The 20,145-nt window shown below is 47.4% G+C and overlaps 1 protein-coding gene across 18 annotated transcripts in view; it reads right to left on the reverse strand.

Moving 5' to 3' along the window:
- Window positions 1–20,145, reverse strand: part of plekha7b (pleckstrin homology domain containing, family A member 7b) — a 67,818-nt gene that overhangs the window by 9,667 nt on the left and 38,006 nt on the right. For 11 of the 18 annotated variants that reach the window (XR_014121357.1, XM_081708924.1, XM_081708927.1 and 8 more), the window contains 12 exons: window positions 17,112–17,223; window positions 15,443–15,547; window positions 14,778–14,850; window positions 14,409–14,509; window positions 9,817–9,992; window positions 7,284–7,706; window positions 6,519–7,059; window positions 5,400–5,483; window positions 5,022–5,132; window positions 3,940–3,993; window positions 1,234–1,302; window positions 269–349 (listed from right to left, as the gene is read on the reverse strand). Coding sequence is in view for 17 of the 18 variants with exons in the window: in XM_081708924.1 (XP_081565050.1) it covers window positions 269–349; window positions 1,234–1,302; window positions 3,940–3,993; window positions 5,022–5,132; window positions 5,400–5,483; window positions 6,519–7,059; window positions 7,284–7,706; window positions 9,817–9,992; window positions 14,409–14,509; window positions 14,778–14,850; window positions 15,443–15,547; window positions 17,112–17,223 (1,930 nt within the window). In the remaining variant the exon portion in view is untranslated. The other 7 variants (XM_081708931.1, XM_027007461.3, XM_081708929.1 and 4 more) reach the window with 6 other exon arrangements.

Below are 20,145 nucleotides of genomic sequence, written 5' to 3' on the forward strand. Positions count from 1 at the left end.
GTTAATCAACTACTGAAACTATCATCGTTACAACACTGTCATTCCCACAGAGCATGTTCAGATTTGGACTGTATATGCTTTAGCAAAATTGTACCTCATACTGTCAAAGTTACCTTGAATTAAAAATTAATTGAACTGAATTGAGAGAGAGAGAGAGAGAGAAAGAGAGAGAGAGGGCGCACAAAATGTGGCATGTTAATTGCTTGTGTATTGTCTCAGGCACTAAGAACTCTGGGCCGTGATGTGAAGCAGACAGCTGGCTTCAGACCTTGTCCACTTTCAGCGTGTGTATCCGCGTCTCCAGATCCTGAAGGATTTTGTCTTGTTCACACAATCTGCTCAGCTTCACCTAATGAAGAATTGACCAGCACATTAAACGTGTCCATATGGACAGACAGCCCAGCCCTGGGTCAGACTGGGTCAGCATCCTCCGGCCAGAAGAGAGGCCCGCTTCACCAGGCTGGCTCTCCCACACTGACATTACTATAAATGGCAAGCACAAAGTGACGGTTTGAGTTTATTATTTTTGAAGAACCCAACAGGCTGTTCTTTGCAGAAAATGGGTTATAGTGCGTGCATGCACAAACACACACACACACACACACACACACACACACACAAACAAACAAACACAAATCACTTGAAGAAACGTCTCATTTACAGGCTTCTTCTCAACACCATCATGGCACCCAATGAATTATTAAGTGTTTTTATTTTACTGCATTATATTGTTTGTTTAACGTAGTTAAACATTCATGACCCAGATAAACTTACCAGCAGAATTCTTACAAATCTGATAAGTGGAACAATGTTCATAAAGCTTTAAAAAGGATTTTCAGACGATTTACCTCCAATCACGTGAAGATTGAGTGTGAGGGAGGACCAAGCGCACACGTGAAACACAAAACAAAAATCATAATGAAAAATTTAACAGCCTAAAAGATAAAAGTCTCATCACACGTATTTTTCCCTTTAAATTGGAGACTGTAAATACAGACCATCATAGCTCGAATCCCAGAACACAGAACGCTCTCGGTTTGTGTCACACGGTTGTGTTAAAAACAAAAAAACAAAAAAACTGCCCGAGTCCAATCGTGGTCACGCTCTCACCCCGGTAACGGCTTTTTTTTGGAGCAACACAGCAGACTAGATCACAGCAAGTTTGTTAAGGTTCAGGCCTTTAACACAGTGTTAAAGTGCAGAGAGGAGCAGAGAGGAGCAAACACAACTTACGTCCACATCACTTTCAGCTATCCTGAAGGGCCGCGGAGGTCTGTCCTTCAGAAGGTCACGTCCAGTAACCTGTTCCACACACCAACAAAAGGTCAAACGGCCACAGAGACCGCAGGTTACCAGCACCAGACCGCAGTCAGAGACTAGCAGGACCCACACTGGGCTTTTAAGACCATCAACACGGCATGGTAGGGGCATAACGATACACAGAAGTCGTGTTTCAGTTCACACGTCAGTTTGGACATCCTGTTTCAGTACAGAGTTTGGTACAATGGAGGGGGACTACAAAACCCCCTAATGCATAAGGTTTGCTTTCTTCTGTTATTTTGTAATAACAGTAGAGCAAGTTTCAATTTTTCACCTGGAGTTGCACAGTCCCCCCCCACAGGCAGGGAGTTGGAACGGCATGTAGTGTGAAAACCGTGAACACACACTCACACGTGTCGAATATTTATGTAGGGCTGATAAAAAAAAAAGAATCAAAAGGCAACAGTCACAATGACCTGCAGAAGTGTAAAGCATATCCAAGGCTAGTAACGTACAAAACAGAATAATCACAAAAGTGTCATTTGTTACACTTTTACCTTTAGATGCTGCTGAAAACAGCAAGTCAGGCCCTGGCTGGTTTCATTTTGGCTTGTTTGTTTGTTGTTTTGTTGAATGCTTGGTTTGGTGTAGAGGGCACCACCACGTTGCCCCAGTGTGGGACTGGGGTTCAATTCCCTGTGTTAGTGTACCATTAAGAATCCTTGGGCAAGACCCCTAACACTACATTCACCTACTTCTGTGTAACTGGAAGTCACTCTTATCCAAGGTGTGTGTGAATGACTGGTACAACGGGGTGGTGCTTTTGAACGTGCGTTAGTGTGTTCACGCGTTTCTGTACACAGACTCTACAATGCTGACACACTGTCCCTGTCCACCATTCTGGTGACTGGGAAGCCCAAAACTGAAAGAAAGAGCCGCCTGTGCGTCGTTTTACTTTTACCACAGTCTTACTGGTTCTGTCCCACACCAGTAAGCTCAAGCTAAGTTTAGCATAGCATCTCATTAACTTCCTAACAGCAAGTTACTCACTTAGGCTCCCACGTATTCTCTGCATGACAACATGCACCAGAGTGTGCGTGCCCTGACGGTTCTGGACGAACACACATACGCAAACGAGGGGACTCGGGTTGTCGAAAATACTCCAAGAATGCATGGAGTGCTGCACAATGGTCACTAGGGGGCGCTCTTTTAGAAAATGCAGGCTCCCAGTTAGTGAAGTAATTCACTTCAGAAATCACTTCTGATAATATATAGTATTTATAATAATTGGCTTTTCGCCAATAATAGCAATTAGAAAAATTATTTTAATATTAAAAGATCATTTTAATATTAATAAGTGCTTTTTCAGCATTATGGTGGTATTGACCATTTTCAAAGTGAACTGCTCTTTCCACGTGACAAGCTCATGAAATAAATACTGATATGGGTTAAACACCGCGTGCACTAGAGCGGGCCGTCACACCGTGGTATGATCACATCAGCAGGAAAATGTCACGATGGCGGGGTGGGGTATGGGAAGAGTGACAATTTGATGCACACTGTCCGTACATTCAAACTGGACCTATTCCCTTGAGTGGAGTTTTGCAAATCACTGTGATCCAAAGGGACGGGTGTTTCGATGCGTTTCATCTGTTCAAAACGAAGATCGGGTCACAGTGAGGTCACAGCTCTCAAAAGCCGCGCTCGACGTGACACAGTTCAAAGAATGCAGGCATTGTTCCCTGGTGTAGAGTGGACACATAATACCAGGTCAAATATTTTCAAAGAATTCGCCAAAGTATTCAAAGTATTTTGCCAATCAAGTAAAAAAAAAAAACCTTAATGTTTTATGAGAAAATGTTATCATTTTATGGCCTCAATAACAATAGGTACTCGTGCACTGGGCATGTGTGGAATACGTGACTGTTTAAGATTAGATGGTGATAAACAAATCACTAACAATTGAGGTATATTTGATTGCAGAGCTACTGAGCGCTCTCCATTTTCACAGTCATGCTGAAGTGGGATGAAATATGCTGGTGAACACGAGCACGCGTTGACACGAACGCAAATAATAAAGAAAAAGGTATTCAAAGCCAATTAAGAGGAAAAGCTTTGGAGGTATTTAAAACCACCACTAACCGCAAAAAGAGGCGAACCCATTTAAAAAAGAGCCTTTCACCAGCGAACCGCACATCTGACCTTCACAGAGGAGCGCAGCACCGTGGAGAACACGACTCATCTCTGCACACGTGCAGTGCAACAGTTGCACTGGCAGATTAACTTCTCAGGGCAAAGATGACTGATCTGGGATCTGCACCAGTCAGAAACTAAACCAGAGCAGCACATATTTACTCTGACAGTTGTGTAAACAAGATCCCAGGAGTCATACCTGGTTTAGCAGACACTGCGCTTTTAATTAAATGTGAAAATGAAATAAAAATACCGAGTATATTTTATTTATAATAAAACACATTATTCCCTCGAGCTTAGGAAGACAATGAAATTCATAAAAACCATCATGTTTTTAAACAGACTGAAGTAGCTGTTAAATGGATAAAGGAATGAAGAAGTGAGAGAGAGAGAGAGAGAGAGAGAGAGAGAGAGAGAAAGAGATGGAGAGAGAGAAAGAGAGAGAGAGAGGTGTGGAAGCTGAAGGCAGACTGAACAGACTCTCACCTTCAGGTCGAGATACTCCAGGTCCTTCTTCAGGTGCATGTAAGTATCGTCTGCCTTTACGTGGAGAACAGAAGGAAACATCACCAGACAGGAAGTTACACAGCGTGGCAGGTTGAGCCTGAGATTTGCCGCTCGCTCTGAACTTGAGGTGTAAAGTTTGGCTTTCCCACTAAACTCTGGATGCAGGAATTCCTTCTAATCAGTTTGACTTATTGAGCGACCTTGTTGGAACATCACTGAGGTGGTGTCATGCTCCCTCTCCCTGAAGCTCCCCAACTCAGTGCCTGTCAGATTTTCCACATTTGTCCTCAGCATGGGCGACGTGACATTTGAGATTCGAGTCTCAAAATGGAGACTCATGTACTGTGATAACTGTGCTGTGCTTTCATTACAACAGTGAAACTGTTCCTATTTAGCAGAGAGACTTCACGTTAACTTCAAAATATTAAAATAAACACTGTAAAGTGCCTCTCCTTTAAAGGATGGAACATTCTGGCTCCTCAGTAAACTTCCATTTTTCATCCACTGCAGCCAAAACTTGAAACAACATATAGCTGATATTTTGAAATTTGACTGTGAGAACATTATGAACAGGCAGGTTTACAAGCAACATGCTCGAAACAAACATTAAAAAGGGAAAATCAAAAAGGGTTCAAAAAACCCAAAAACAAAATAAGAAAAATAAAACAAAACATTATTAAAAAATAAAATAAAATAAATATATAATATGCAAAATGCATAGAACACTTAAACCACAACTCAGGCCAATACGTCAATTACTGCAGTACAAACAGTCTCTACAGTCCATGCGGACCAGCACCAAACCACCATGATCACGACACAGGCACCTACAAAGCACAGCCGTGTACACACACACACACACACACACTCAAAGCCGTACACACACACACACACACACACACACACTCAAAGCCGCACACACACACACACACACACTCAAAGCCGTACACACACACACACACACACACACACACACACACACCCAGAGCCGTACAGATGAGGGTCCAGAGCATGATGGGGTTAAGTCTCGGAGACATGATGGGGGGCTCTGACCCTCTGACCTGTAGGCCGTTGTGCTGGTTGAGCAGGTGAGCGATTTCGTCGCTGCGTGTGTCGGCCATCTTGGCCTGGTGTCTCCTGAGCTGGACAAGGAGCAGCGTCAACTCCTCTGGCTGTGGAGCAGCAGTGGGAGGAGCAGAGAGGACACTTCAGGAAACAGCCACCAGGGCGGCGCCAGGGAAAGCGTAGCAAGCCACAACCTGAGCTGCTAGGTGTCTACGCGCTCTTAACTCGCCCTCTAAAGACAATGGCACATGGCTCAGTCTGCTACTGAGGACTGAACTCCAACACCACAACATCAAGAACGCGGGATCCATTAGCATCCAAGACAAAATGACACTGTCCACTCTCTCGGGTTAGTCGTCTTACCCAAACCTTACCGTTTTTCCATGCAAGCTTGGCGCACTGACTGTGTGTGTGATGTAGCCCATGGATGGCATGGACCTTCTCTCCGTCTGGGCAGTCTGTGAGGGCAAAGATACAGACACTGACATCAATAATGAAACACAATCCAACATAATTCACCACTGGTGCAGACCTGGAACCTCTCTCGTGTCAAAATAAAAGTCACGGGGAAAAAGTGACATAGCACTCATGCCATGGTTTTTTTTCATGTTTTACTTCATCCCTCTATATTAAAAAGGTGTGCACTTTTCTTATAAAAGCTACGGGGCTTTGAAAAGTTGACATTTTGCTTAAAACACACAGAATCCCACCACCAATCCCAACACAGTGCCTGAACACAACCCATAAACAACAAGAGAGAAATTAGCTCCAACCTGCTTTCTTAAAATAACATTTGGTTTGCCTCCAGCAAAGTGAAACTGTGTATGCAGTGCTCCCAGGACAATACTTTACTGCTGCATAACAGGTTTTCTGATTGAAAACAGGAGATCTGAAGCAGCACTGGTGGTTGAGAAGGGCAGGTTACAGGCTGCTGGGGCACCCCTGAAATGTCTTCATCACCTCATCGCGCTCTCTTTAACGATCCGCCGCGGAGGTCGGGAAAGCATGTGCCACGCACACACTGCCAGAGACACCCAAACCAGTTTGCTGAGCCGGGCACTATTCTCTGGTTTGTTGCATCTCTCACACACACACACACACCCCTCTGTAAGCAGCTCTGCTGGGGGACACGTAATTAGTAAGTTCACACACAGCCTGACTGACACTGATCATGGAGTGTGAGTAACTGTTTCCTAGCAGGGAGCTGAGATGTCGTCTGTGTGGTGGTCTCTCTCATATGTAGGGTGTGGTAGGGCACACACACACACACACACACACACACACACACACGCGCACCTGTGGAGACTATGTGAATCCTGTGTCAAACCATGTGTGAAATCCGTTTACAAAGTTCAATATAGTGGGAAACCAGAAGGCAACTTCTTCTCACGCAGAGGTTCCCATTGACGTGGAGGCTGCCACGACCCAAGCTGCTGGGTGGAGCTCCAGGAATTCCCCAATGCAAAGGCAATGCCAAGCGTCTGAAGACTGACCTTGGAAACCAGGCGTCTTGGAGAGCCGAGCCCGGCCACGCCCACGTCCACGCCCACGTCCACACCCCGCGCCTCGTCCAGCGGGCGCACGGTCACCCGGTCGGCCGGTGTGTGAGGCCTTCGGGGCGAGAGCAGCCTGCAGGGGCCGCCCGGCAAGGGGAGGTCGCACGGGGAGGGAGGCACGGATACGGAGCGCGGCACCTCCAGCATGACCCGGAACGCGGCCGTGTCCGTGGAGTCGGGTGCGGTGAACATGGGCGCCGTCGGGCTGCCGTGGCGGAATGCCTGCCTCTGTTGCCACTCGTACAGCTGCCACACGGTGCCCTCCCTGTTTGCCAGACGTTCGTCCATCGACATGCGGAAGTGGCTGAGACGGTCCTGGGCGTATTTGTAGTCGCTGGGCATGTTCCGGGCCGTCGGGGGCGAGCCGCCCGACGGGCGACGGACTGGCTTCGGTAACGACTGGTAGGCCTCCATCATGCCCGGCATGGGCTGCATTGGGGGTGTTCGCCTGGGAAGTGTGTATTCTGCAGAGGCACGGCTGCAATCGCAAACAGAGTACACATCATTGAACTCAGATCACATGACCACAGAAAACGCAGCTCGTCTGTAAGAACTACACATAAAACGTAACATTTTTGGTAATGGTAATGATAACCACCAGCAGAGGGCGCTCTTTCATGACTCTTGAGCAAAGCCCAGCACAATGTAATGCTGGGTTTAGAAAAGCGCTGCTGTTCTGGGTGGTGCGAGACATCCACTGACCTTTTGACCTCTCCTTTCTGAACCTTGACCCACTTCTCAACCTGCGCAAGTGCCGTCTTCCTCTGCACCTCCTTCTCGGTGTCCGTGCGAGGCACCAGGCCCCTTTTATACACCACGCTGTCGTTCTGGTCGGCGTGAAGCCCATTCCTCTGCGCATGTGGTCCTGACGAGGTGCGGGACGGTGCGCCAGCTTCTGGAGGGAGAAGGTCAGCATCCGTGTCTCCCGGGAAAGAGACCTGGACCTCCGGTAATTCCTTACTGCAGCCGTGCCGCATCTCTGCCTCCCGCCCCTGCTTTGGCTCGCCGCCTGGCACCTCCTCCCACCCTGATTGGTGGAGGCCCTCAGCCTGGGCGGAGCCTTTCCTGCTGCTGATGATGTGATTGGTTTGGGGAACTGCCTGTTTCTCCACGTTGAGAGCTTCCCTGTGGGGAGAGGAAGAGTGTTGCTTTGTTATGCGTCAAGTATCAATGCAGTGAGGGGAATCCATTCAGGTTTATCCATTAACTAATCAATTTATTGATCAAGACAGCAATCTAACAGCAGTACGGGAGACGAGTTTGTCTGAACTTGGCGAGCGACTTGGCATAACGTGCGCGGGCTGGAACTGATCAAAACAAGGAGATGCATTCAAATGCAGAAGGAGTTTAATAAAACTGAAAGTGTGTACAAACAAAACCAAACATGAGGCAACATGGAACACTGGGGAGGAAAACCAGAAAAATAAGAACAAAGCCAATATATAACTGACAAGAAACAACGATACCGAATCTACACACAACCAAACGAACCAAAATAATATAGCCTGGCAATCAAAACACGGTTTAAATACTGAGACTGATGAAGACCAACTAGACACAGGTGAACATAAATGCCGGCAGGGATACAAGCAAGGGTGGAACAGAGCGAAACCAAAACAAGGAAGCACAAGGAAACAGAACCAGGAAAGAAACAAAGCAGCGTTGCCATGGGAACTGTGACGCCAAGGAGGGCATTTCCCTTTGGATCTACTCGCCTACTACAGTCACATTTTCTTGTTGGGTAATTACGATCACCCTGACAAGACAAACAGATATAAATACTCTTATAAAGAAATATATAAATATAGATAAACCTATCAATACTCAAACATAAATATAGATAAACAGATCAATACTCTTTAATTCCGTCTGAAACGTGAATGACTCCCATTAAGTCTCATAGAAGCTTCGACGGCCCCTGAAGAGGGCAGTGGTGGGACTTGAACCAGCAGCCTTCTGATTACTAGTCCAGTACCTTCACCACTGAGCACTGGAAGATTCTCCTCATTACATCACAAGTACCAAAACTCACCAAGTTCTACCCAACATGTGGCTCAACATTGCTCAGGTAACTTAACGCCCTCCCCAAACACAAACACACACAGACACACACATGCATGTGCGTGTGATGGATTGGTGCCCCGCTCAGGGTGATCTAATCATAAAATGACCAATCATAAATCATGTGCTATTCCCGCCCCACCCACACGACTGTGGCTGCTTGGAGAAGAATATTTGTACCAATAAATCGGAAATGATAAGGAGCGCATTCAAAGTGTCCAGGCATAGCTGGACTTCCCAACCGAGACTGCCAGACCAACATGTTCGTTACATCGTCAGCATGAGATAGACATATCTGCTCCATGGAGTACTGAGGTTACACTGTGAATTTTAATTAAAAATGTCTATTTACACCTCCTATACCATGAAAACCATTTTATTATTAACCGACTTCTCATAATTTTTATTCATTAGATACTATTTTTTTATGCCCATGATATCGTATGAAAGGACGTGACCCCTAATCTTAGCCTTTATGGGTCGCTCTGTCCCGGAAACAAGCAGCCCAGCCCACTAGATGGCAGTGTTGCACCATGACAAAGAACAACGTCTCCATTGTGACACGCGCTTAAATGCAACATGACCACAGCTTGAGGGGAGACGCCGCCACGGACGTGTCGCGGAACCACCTCGTCCTCTTTCGCGTCCCTGTACAAAACGCTGTCTGTCACGGGTGCTCCTCCGGGGACCGGGACCCCGGGGAGCAGCTGTTCCGCTCGCTGGACTGCAGAGGCAGACGACAGAGGCAGATGGAGGCAGCACACCTCGGAGTCCCAGCAGCAGAGGGGAGGCCGCACACTGCAGTGCGGACAGAGAGGAAGACTACGGAGGAAGGCCTCAGAGGAGGACTGTGGCAACCACCGCATGCGGGCAGCAGCGCAGAGGCGGTGCTTAGAGACCGCCGCTCAGGGAGTTCACGCTCAACGCTCAGTACGCTCAACAAAGTGCCACATTATGAAATACAGGAGAAATGTGATACCGTGAAACTGAGATGAGTGCGCGTACACGCGGGCGCACCCACCCACCCCATGCTCTGGACGGCATCTGACAGCCTCTCTGAGATCAATTAAATATAAGGAGAGAGTGAAGAAGCACAGGCCTGGCTCTACAAAGGAAGAGTGAGGAGGCGGAGCTACAGGGAGCTGGTGGGGGTGTGGTCCAGGATGTGACTGACCTCTTCAGGCTATGACTCTGCATGAGTGCAGCCTGGTTCATGGCGCGTATCCAGCCGTTCATGTCCTCCTGCGTATCGGCGCTGAAATAGTAGGTGCGCATTCCCCCGTGCTCGGCCTGGGAGCCAATCACAGAGTTCTTACTGTAAATGTACGAGCGCATGCCTGTGTGGCTGGCCTATGGGGACAGAGGAGGGAGCAGAGAGAGACACAATGAGAGACAGAACTACACAAGGCACCAGTACCAGAGAGCATCTCATGTGTAGCTTGAGCAGCTGACATTGAGCAGAGCCGTAGCTAACTCATAACTACACTACCCATAAACCCTCCGGACCGGAGGACTACTGTACTACCCATCAGCCCTGTGGAACAGAGGACTACACTACCCGTCCGTGCATCCATGCACTTCTGCTTACTGCTGACTGCCTTTAAGCACTGGGATCTAAGCACTGCTAGCTAGCATGTCCAGCGCGTCCAGTCCAGGTCCTGCAGGCCTGTTGCTGTCCAAGCATGGACTCGCTCTCTGTCATTGGCCCAGTTTTAGAGATATTGCGGCACTTCCTAGCTCACCAGATCACATCAATTCCCTGGAGCCTCTCACTTTTTATTTAAGAATGTCTATATTAAAAGGTGCCAGCCAGAGGCCTGTTGCACTGATGGCAATGAGCGTGTGGCCCAGGCAGGAGTCAGGGGCTATCCAGCACAGGAGTATGCTGACTGGGGTAGGGGAGAGAGCATGGCCCACTGGCTCAGAGCACCGGGTCTGCATCACATCCACTCTCCCTCCATCCCTTTTACTCACACACACGCTCTCACACACACGCTCTCACACACAATCCTTTTTGATGGCTTCTCTTACTGTTTCATCATTAAGTAACGACTAAAGAGTACACTGGTTACAGTGGTAGTGTGAGGCTCCTGACAGCAGTCTGCCAACAGGGGCATTCAATCTGTGTTCCAGTTGTATTTCTGAGGACTTTAATGACTTCAGATTAGGCCTGCAGTAAGAACCAGGCTGTGCTGTGATCATGAGATAAGCTGAGCTGAAGAGAGCTGTGTGTGAGCACAAAGCCCAGACACCTCAACACTCTCTGAGATTTCAGAAAGGCTTTCTCATTAAAAACGGAGAAGCAGGAAGAAACCGAGGTGAATGTGAGGTCCTTTCCCCGGGGCAGCAGCCTGCGTATTCCCACCCACAATCATCACATTCCCATAGTCCCAGTGACCCTGAGATAGGACTGGGAAGTTCAGCCCTGCTGCTGCCTTAAACACTTTGACACGACCATAATAAAGGTCTCCTGCAGTCTATGGAGAAAGGAAAAAACTCATATCCAGGTCTGCTTCCTTGATGGGAACCTGACAGCCATCTCAAATCAAACCAGTGGTCAAACTTCCGGGCCTGGAGTGGGAGGATCAGCTACGTCTGCCAGACCACACACACACACACACACACACACACACACACACACACACACACACACTGCAGAGGTTTTGAGTTCAATCTGGTGTGTCAAACCAGAGAAAATACTGAAAATATGAACATATATTAGAAATATTTCTAATTATTGAAATCTGGTATCTTCACATATATTTAACCCATATGTGAGATGTTTGTGTTTATGTGAAAAGTATATTCTCTTTATATACACAAGCTAAGCGGCTATCCCACTGGGTCTCTGTTTAAATGTACCCTCATGACATTTTTCCAGGGGGACGTCAACCATATCAACGATACATACCAATAACTGAGACATATATATTACATATATTCCAATATTTTGAAATAAATGCATAACATATTTGTAATATATAAATGTGATAAACATACTTTTATATTTGTTCCTTGACATACGGACTAGAATTCAGAAACATTTAACCAGAAGAGATTTTTAATATTTACATAAAATATGCATAAAAGAAAAATTCTGAAAAAGCGTAGAAAACTGTTACATGAATTGAAGCACTGAGGATGTTGATCATTTGGTGACAAAGCAGAGAGTAGGTGCTACGTGTGGGCGAATCGTCAGAGAGCACACAGCACCCTGCAGCACTGAGCAATACCAGTTTCCCCCCTGCCCTGCCCCTGTGTTGGTACGTTCCAGCACCCAGCCTCAATCACACCTGTACCGTCAGATCCGCACACAGCTGTGAGGATCGGGCGAGTCCAGCGTGGGGCAAAATGATACAAATTGAACACAAGGGAGCTGTGCGGAGCTGGCATTGCTCATTCCTGAGAACAGAGGCAAAAAAAAAAAAAAAAAGCCAGCACACATTCAACCGCCTGTCTGCGGACTTCAGACACGCGCTCTTTTGAAACCTGGTCTGGAGAAAGATCAAAGGGCAGTGGGAGGGGTCATTCCCTAAAGAGAATGAATGGAAATAGAATACCTATTCATGCAAGAGTCAGAAGACGGCCCTCCACCGCACGGCTCAGCTCCCATAATGCACCAGGCCACAACGGGAGGCAATCAGCCAATGGAAATGAAAGAAAGACAGTGAGTGATAGGTCATGGGCCAGAATGAAACATTCACAGTAAAACCATCATGCTGCATTAAATGGCCCCGGCTTCGGAAGGGTTCAGTTGTGAATTATATTAGCTGTCACGTGAGTAGGACGAGAGGCGGCAAAGCTGTCTGAAAAGCACAAACACAGCAGAAGATGAGAGAAGAAGGTGACAGGAAAACCACGCCAACTAACTGCTTTTGTTCTTCCTGCTTAGACTGTCCCGTGAAGGGTGGGTTTGTTTAACTGGCGCTTTAGTTCAGATTCATCCGTGTAAACTGAAGATAAGGCTGATGACATGGTAAACAAACCACTTCCTTCTCTCTCTCAGTCTCACGGCAAGCCTTCCCAACGTGTAAATTAAAGCGCCAACATATTTCTGAGAACAATAACCTTGCAACTACATTTGCGGCATTTAGCTGAGGCTTTTATCCAAAGCGACTTACAATTATGGCTGAGTACAACTCAATTGAGGGTTAAGGGCCTTGCTCAGGGGCCCAACAGTGGCAACTTGGCAGTGGTGGGACTAGAACCAGCAACCTTCCGATTACAAGTCATGTACCTTAACCACTACAGACATGCAGATCATGAGTGCTACTAGGCCTGACCTAAAGTGCAGGGTCTTGTTCCCCGAGTCGTTAGCAGCAGGACAGTTCTACAGGACAGTTCTACAGCTGCAAGGCAGACTAACAGAGACCTCCGCTCTAAGAACTTCCTAACGCTAGCTGGCAGAAGGGAACAAGGATTCTCTGCAGTAACCGCAGACCAGGTATTTGGAAAATATTATGGATAATTCATCTTCCCGTTGCCGCGATGGTCTGACAAATTCCTGACAGAGAAATATGAGCTGCTTAATAACAGAGGAACAGCGCACTGCTTGCCACAGCGTGCGAAGCTGCATGTGCTAGCCAGCCCCGGGGAAGCGCACGAAACTTTCCTCTGGTATTGCCCTCCTGACAGGGCGCACGATGTACAACCCAGCGGCATCCGGCCTCTCGGTACCGTGGCACTAATGCGAGTGGTACTCATGGGCGAGATGCATCACGCGCCGCGTGAGCCACACTAAGTGACGGCGTTCCGTGGCTCACGCTGTGCTTACTTATAGCGTATGGGGTCGATCTCGACCTCGGCAAGTCACACACGGTTCGCTGCGGGTAATGGCGTTCCCGTGCCTCGAGCAGGAAATGGGATGAAAGCAGACGGGGGGTGAAGTGCGAGCAGTAACTGCACCAGTAACTAGTGGAGCAATCCCAGTCACTTAAGACTCAAGCATGCAAGCTTGATTTGAAAATGCCCGTGAGCTCATTTCGTGAACCATGGCACATTTAGAAGAGTGCATGCTTAAAACTGCAAAGTGCTTAAAAATGTTCCCACACAGCCTAATTAAGAAAAGCTTGATTATTTCTTGCTTTGTTGCCTCTAATAAATGGCCATTTGTCTGTGTAATAACAACTCGGTTTGGGCTCCTGCTTCCGGCAGTGAAATGCTGTTTTACGTAATACAGTGACGGGTTTGAGCGTAAACTGGCATTGCTCTCACTTGACAGTTAATATTATCAGAGCACAATCAGCAGACAAATGCAGGACAGGAGACACACACACACACACACACACACACACACACACACACACACACACACACACACACACACAGTAAAACACCATGAAGATGGAATAGCAGCTCAGTGCCAGAAGCCGTAACAGCTAAAATGTCAGGAATTCCTGAGTCATATTCAGCCTTTTTGCATTCCTTCGTTTACTGCACCTCAGTTTATTTCTTTAACAAAATCACATGAACAAAGTGCACTTTTCTCAAGAATATACACAGACACCACCAAAGTACAGGCTGACGACACCAGCGATGATAATCTAAACATTACTCAGAACGTTTGTTTCTTACCTAGCACTGCCTAAGAATGATCTATGGGGTGATCGTCCGGTCCCTGCCCAGATGGGGACCGTGGACGGCAGGACAAAGAGCCCACCCCTGCCCCATCCACCACCAGACCACTACACCCAGTCATGGAGGGGAACCGACCCGTTTACACAGCTCCCCTGACCCGGCCTATCCACATCTGGGGACGGCACCTACCTTGAAGGCGTACTTGCGGCTGATGTGGTCTTCGGGCTCCACTGGGGCGATGACATAGCTGGGGAGAGGAATGCTACTCAGAACCACCTCCTCTCGGCTGTCTGCGGAGGAGCAGAGCCAAACAGAACTGAGCAGAACACGCTGGCGCTTCCAAACACAGACGCCAGTCCAGACTAACGCCATCGAACTCTGGACTGACGGGAGGAACGTTAAAGGGAGACGCTTTCCACACTGAAGCTGTGCTCCTAATCAACACGTTTGGCAAAGACCTGACATTTAATCGTTTCTAAGTAGGTGTGGCCTAATGTTAAAGAAGCAGGCACAGGTACAGCTGAGCATAGGGCATCGAAATGCAATTTGGTGACTCACCTTTGTAATAGAACAGGCAGAAGTCAGACAACACAAACCACTTTCGCTTCCACAGCCTCATCCCTGAGCTGTCCTGTGGGAGAAAGCGGAGCAGGATGTCAGCTGCCTTTCAAACCTTACCATTCTTCATCATCATCATCATCAGCAGCAGCAATGCCCATGCATATTGGGCTTGAGCTAGTGGTGGTATGTGGGGAACTCTTCACTCCATCAGCCTCTTCAGTAGAGTTTCAGCAGGGTATGGACTATACAGTGGCTGTACAGATGGACACTACAGTGGCTACAGTGGTAGTGCAAATAGTCATTACTGTGGTCATGCCACTTTATCTTTGAAAGGGTGCACACACGCGCGCACGCATGCACACACACATACACACACACACCTCTTTTGTGGCAAAAGGCAATTATTTTCCTTAAAGGAGTTAATTTCTTCATCAATCAATGTGCTACCATGAAAAAGGTGTTCAGAGTGATCCACTCGGTTCACGTGGTCAGCGTTTACTTTGTAAGAGAGGCACGTCATGATAATTTATCATTCTCCTGGCCTCCAATCAACATAAACGTTGATTGGACATGGTGTCTGCCTGCCAATCCTGGGGGCGGAGCTTACCTGTTTGTAGAGCCAACCCCGCACCACCACAGCCACGCTTGAGGGCGGAGCTTACCTGTTTGTAGAGCCAACCCCGCACCACCACGGCCATGTTTGGGTTCCTCTGGATGGCGTGATCCCGTTTGCCGAAACTGTGGATCTTCCCACTGGGTTTGGAGCTCTGACCGGGAGAAGGACACACACAGACATCCCAGTAGGCATGCAGCCCTCACTTTGATTCCCCTGCATACTGCTCAAGTGCACGAAAGGAACAGCAGGCGCTGAGGCTCCTGAAATGCGCATGGATACCACCGCTATGAGATCATTAAAAGAAACCTGTGTCTCTATCTGCAGGAACAGTGAAACTAACTTTATTAACAGTCCTTTCCTCGTCCTGGAAAAGCACACCTTTCCACTATGTTTTTTTGTGGCTTTTAAGTAATGTAAATGTAGACAAAATATTGCCAAGTTTTTATTGCTGCGTAAGATGAACCGACTGCATGAATGATATCAACAGTTCACAGCGAAATCAGTCGCATGCCTGCAGAATGACGGGTGATTAAAGCGGGATATTAAAAAGGCACAGATCCGTTTCTGAGCACACGACACAGAGGCCCAGCGCCGAGACCCAGGCACACACGGGGAGCTGGTTGCAACCGCACACAGTACAAACTCACTGAGCTGAAACGCTCCTGGCATTAAAACCTGTGATCCATCCAGGTCCTGCAGGCTGTCTCTGGCCCTGGGACAGAACATGTTGATAGGACAGTCATGAGTCTGCTCTCACACATCAATTCCAGCTCACGTGAGACGCACAATAGGGGTGTCACCAGAGAACATACACACACGTCACCTACAGCAGCACAGATGCCAAGCTGAAAGAGACTGTGCCACGATGTGCCAACAGATCCATACCAGAACGAACATGCAGGGCAGTAGGTCCCTCTGCTGTCCATGCCAGCTGGGCTGGACGGAGGGTGAGAGACCGCTCTTGGGCACAGTTGGCACGGAACAGGCTGGCAAGGGACCAGCCCAACACACCTGGGTCCCACCTGAAATGCCCCTCCAGATGGCGCCAAGATCAGCTGAACTCTGCACACACTCACCCCCAACCAGAGCCAAGGTGCATCGAAACAGGGGCACGGTGTGGCACCTCCACCAGCCTCAGCTTTCAGCCCTCACAAGCACGAGGAAAACGCCATGAGTGAAGCAGCAATCCACACGCTCTCAGCTGCTGCACAGGTCATGTTTTAACTATAATGATGCGGTGGAGACGGTGACCTGGCCTGGAGTTTACAGCCTGTCCAGGGACATGCTGGTTAGGCCAGCTTCCCCACACTGGAAAAAAATCACTAACCCATTACTGGTTCCAATCAGCCCATTAATCAGCATCAGAGCCGGCGTGCCAAAACAGTTGAAATCAATTTAGGTTCCACATTCGTCTATCAGTTTTCAATACAATTTAATGCAAGGTACTTCAACTCTTGGTGTGCCAGTTCAGGGGACTGTTCCATAGCTATGAATAGTCAAGTTTAAGAAAGTGCCAGAACATTGTGGTGTAAGCTATATTCAGAGTAACTGTAAACAGCCATTTTTGTTGATGGTTGTGTCCACCTCCTCTCTCAAAGGCAGCTTCTGTAAAGATCATGGTCTAGTTCCCTCTACCCAAATCAACCCCTAAATCACAATGAGAGAAGACGTAAAACAGGTGAAGGTTAACATTAGCAAATGACCTAATCCCTGACCTTTGACCCTGAGGTGGCGTCCACAGTGGAAGAGGCGACGGCCGTGGAGGACTCACTGACCATACTGGGGGTCCTCTGCTCCGGTGGCAGCCTGGACATGCGGGAATTTGCCCTGTGGAGAAGACGACATACATGGGAGAACTTAAATTCAAACTGGAATAATAAATGTTGTGAAAACACGTGAAACACAGGGATTGGGGTGGGTTAGGCATTATGATTCCTTCAAAGCGTGGTTTCCATTACAGGGGAAAGTAGCACATTGTTATGGATAACCGTTGGGTGAAGAGTCCATCACAAAGCAGGACAGGGAGAAAGAGACAAGAAGTCCACTTCACACACTTCCACCGCTTTAACATGGAGATACTTAAGAGCACTGGGAACAACTGTGACACAAAGACGCGGCTAGTAAATAAAAATTAACAACATCAACTAAATCCTGGGGCCCAAAAAGAGAAGACAGACGCTCCGACGTCCTCTTAGAGAAACACACTACAGGCATGAGTGTGTTCAAAGAGGGGCATTTCACACATACTTTCCACACACTCTCATTCCAGTCTAAAGCACTGCCAACATTCCCCTTCCATCAGAAGGGTGTTAAGTGGCAGGTTATTAAAGGCTGAAGAACAACCATGTGGTCCAGGACGACGGCTTCTCTGCCATTGACCAGGTTTAGCAGGCTAGGACATGGACCTGCTGGGGATGGGCTAGGAACACAAGGCCCAAGGAATGCATGGAACCAGAGGTCCCACAGTGCCCCCTAGGGTACAGGAGACACCTGCACTCGCACTATGAACAATATGAGCTGATTACCAAGCAGGCACTTAGGATCTCACATTCAGAAACCCAGTTAATTAATTATGCTAATTAAGCATGCATTAAAAGCAGAAGTGAAACTTAACCCTGCCTTCTTCCCAAGACTTCAATAAAGTTTAAGGGTGGTGTACTGGAGCCTCCACACTCCAGCCATGTTGCTCTCCAGTATCCCCTGCTAACACTCCAGCTGAGAAAGGGAGAAACCAGAAAGACTAAAACACACCTTCACACCTTTCAACTCCAGTGCCAGGTCTGTCTCCAACAGTGGACACAGTGGCTCCAGTGCCAGGCCTGTCTCCAACAGTGGACACAGTGGCTCCAGTGCCAGGCCTGTCTCCAACAGTGGACACAGTGGCTCCAGTGCCAGGCCTGTCTCCAACAGTGGACACAGTGGCTCCAGTGCCAGGTCTGTCTTTACTGCACACGATAAAATCCTTTCCGACATAAAAGCACCTGCTGACAACTTTGCCATCATGTATTTGCAGTCAGTGCCAGAAGAAAGTTAACAATCTACCAAATATAAAATATTAACCATTTGTACTTAATTAGCTTCAAAAGAAAAAAACAAACCTTCTGTCCAGACACTAAGGGATCAGCAATCTAAGACTTGTATGACAGAGTTTAAATTTACCTCAGAAACAGAATATTTAAAAAAATTAGCTACTGTCCCAGCCACGTTTATGACAGACAGGACATGATCACTAGAGGACACTTCTCAAGGCTGAAACTAGATCTTTCTTTAACGGCATATCTGAGGAGCACCCAGCCCAAGAATCGTCCAGAAGCATCAGTTTCATCAAGCTGCCTGCCATCATCGCTCAGCTGACTTGGATAAAACAGGACTAACATAGATCCCATGGGAGACTATCCAGGAACACACATGCAGCCCAGCTAATAAATCAATATTTAGTAAACATGTAATGATTAATAAATCATATGTTTTTTTAAGAAACACCCACGAATAAACCAACAGCTGCAGATTTTAGCAGAAAAGCTGATTTTTGGAGAAACGTGTCATCAGACGGAAAAGGGCAGTTTGTGTTTACGGAACGCTTGGAGTCATCCAGGAGTGTAATGTGAGTGTGTTTAGTGCCACACAGAATGTCCCAGTGCAGTGTCAGCTGTGTGTGTGTGTGTGTGTGTGTGTGTGTGTGTGTGTGTGTGTGTGTACTTTACCCACAAAAACAGAAAATAATTTACCTCCTATATTTTAACCCACAAAATGATATCACTGAATGACAAAACAGATTTTGAACAGTGCAATAAAACATTGCATAGTTTGTGAATAATGACTGTCCACGAAGTACAGTTAAGCTTTTGGTCAGTATCAACACCAAACAAAACCTGCAAACTCCAGGTTTCTAAATACAAGGTCATCAAATTAAAAGATAAACAAAAAAAAAAGCATGTGGTTAAGCAGCTAGATGTCACCCAGTCAAGCACATTCCAGAGTAGCAAAAAGAAACCGATGCTATGAATTTTGCTGCAACGCCTGCTCACCTCAAAGTCACAGAGCCAGCCAGTCCCAAAATTGACACATGCATGTGTGTGAGCACATACACCCCTCGTTGTTCTGTCTCCGCTTAACAAAGGTCGCGTTTCTTTTCCTGTGGAACATAAGGACTTCCTGTGGAACAGTGGTCTATGGCCAGATGTCAGGAGGTGTTAGGAGGTGTCTAAGCAGAACGCAACCTCAGCAGGGCCAAGCAAGGATCTCCACAGCAGATGAAAGCTTGCCCGTCTCTGGTTCCCTGGCTCCCGCCCAACATTCTTGTGCATCCGCTGGGCACCGGGAGACTACACGCTGTTTGATCTGCTCTTCCGTACTGTTTTTCATGGGTCATGTTCAGGGTTCCCTCGGAGATTTGCAGAGAATTGCGGACTGTCCGTATTTCGCTGCGAGAAAGCAATAGTGAGTTCACACCGAGGTCACAACGAGCCACTACCATGAAGATCACACTGAATTCTGACCATTAGCCATGATGTAAACCATCCATGGGCTACTGCAGTCCTACCCATCCACATCTTTCAGGGGTTAGGAGGTTTGGAGCACTTTACAGACCAAAAAAACAAAACAAAACAAAACAAAAACCTGGAAGAATTACATTTTGACCAAAAAACTATCCAAACACAAAATGTTATGTACATTCAGATGGACATAACATCACTGAAGACATAAGGGGGTGTTCGGGTGGATATGACCTTGATATACCATTCCTGT

Source organism: Electrophorus electricus, chromosome 3, assembly GCF_041902795.1.
Source record: "Electrophorus electricus isolate QZ-2024a chromosome 3, ASM4190279v1, whole genome shotgun sequence".
In the NCBI taxonomy this organism is placed as follows: Eukaryota; Metazoa; Chordata; class Actinopteri; order Gymnotiformes; family Gymnotidae; genus Electrophorus; species Electrophorus electricus.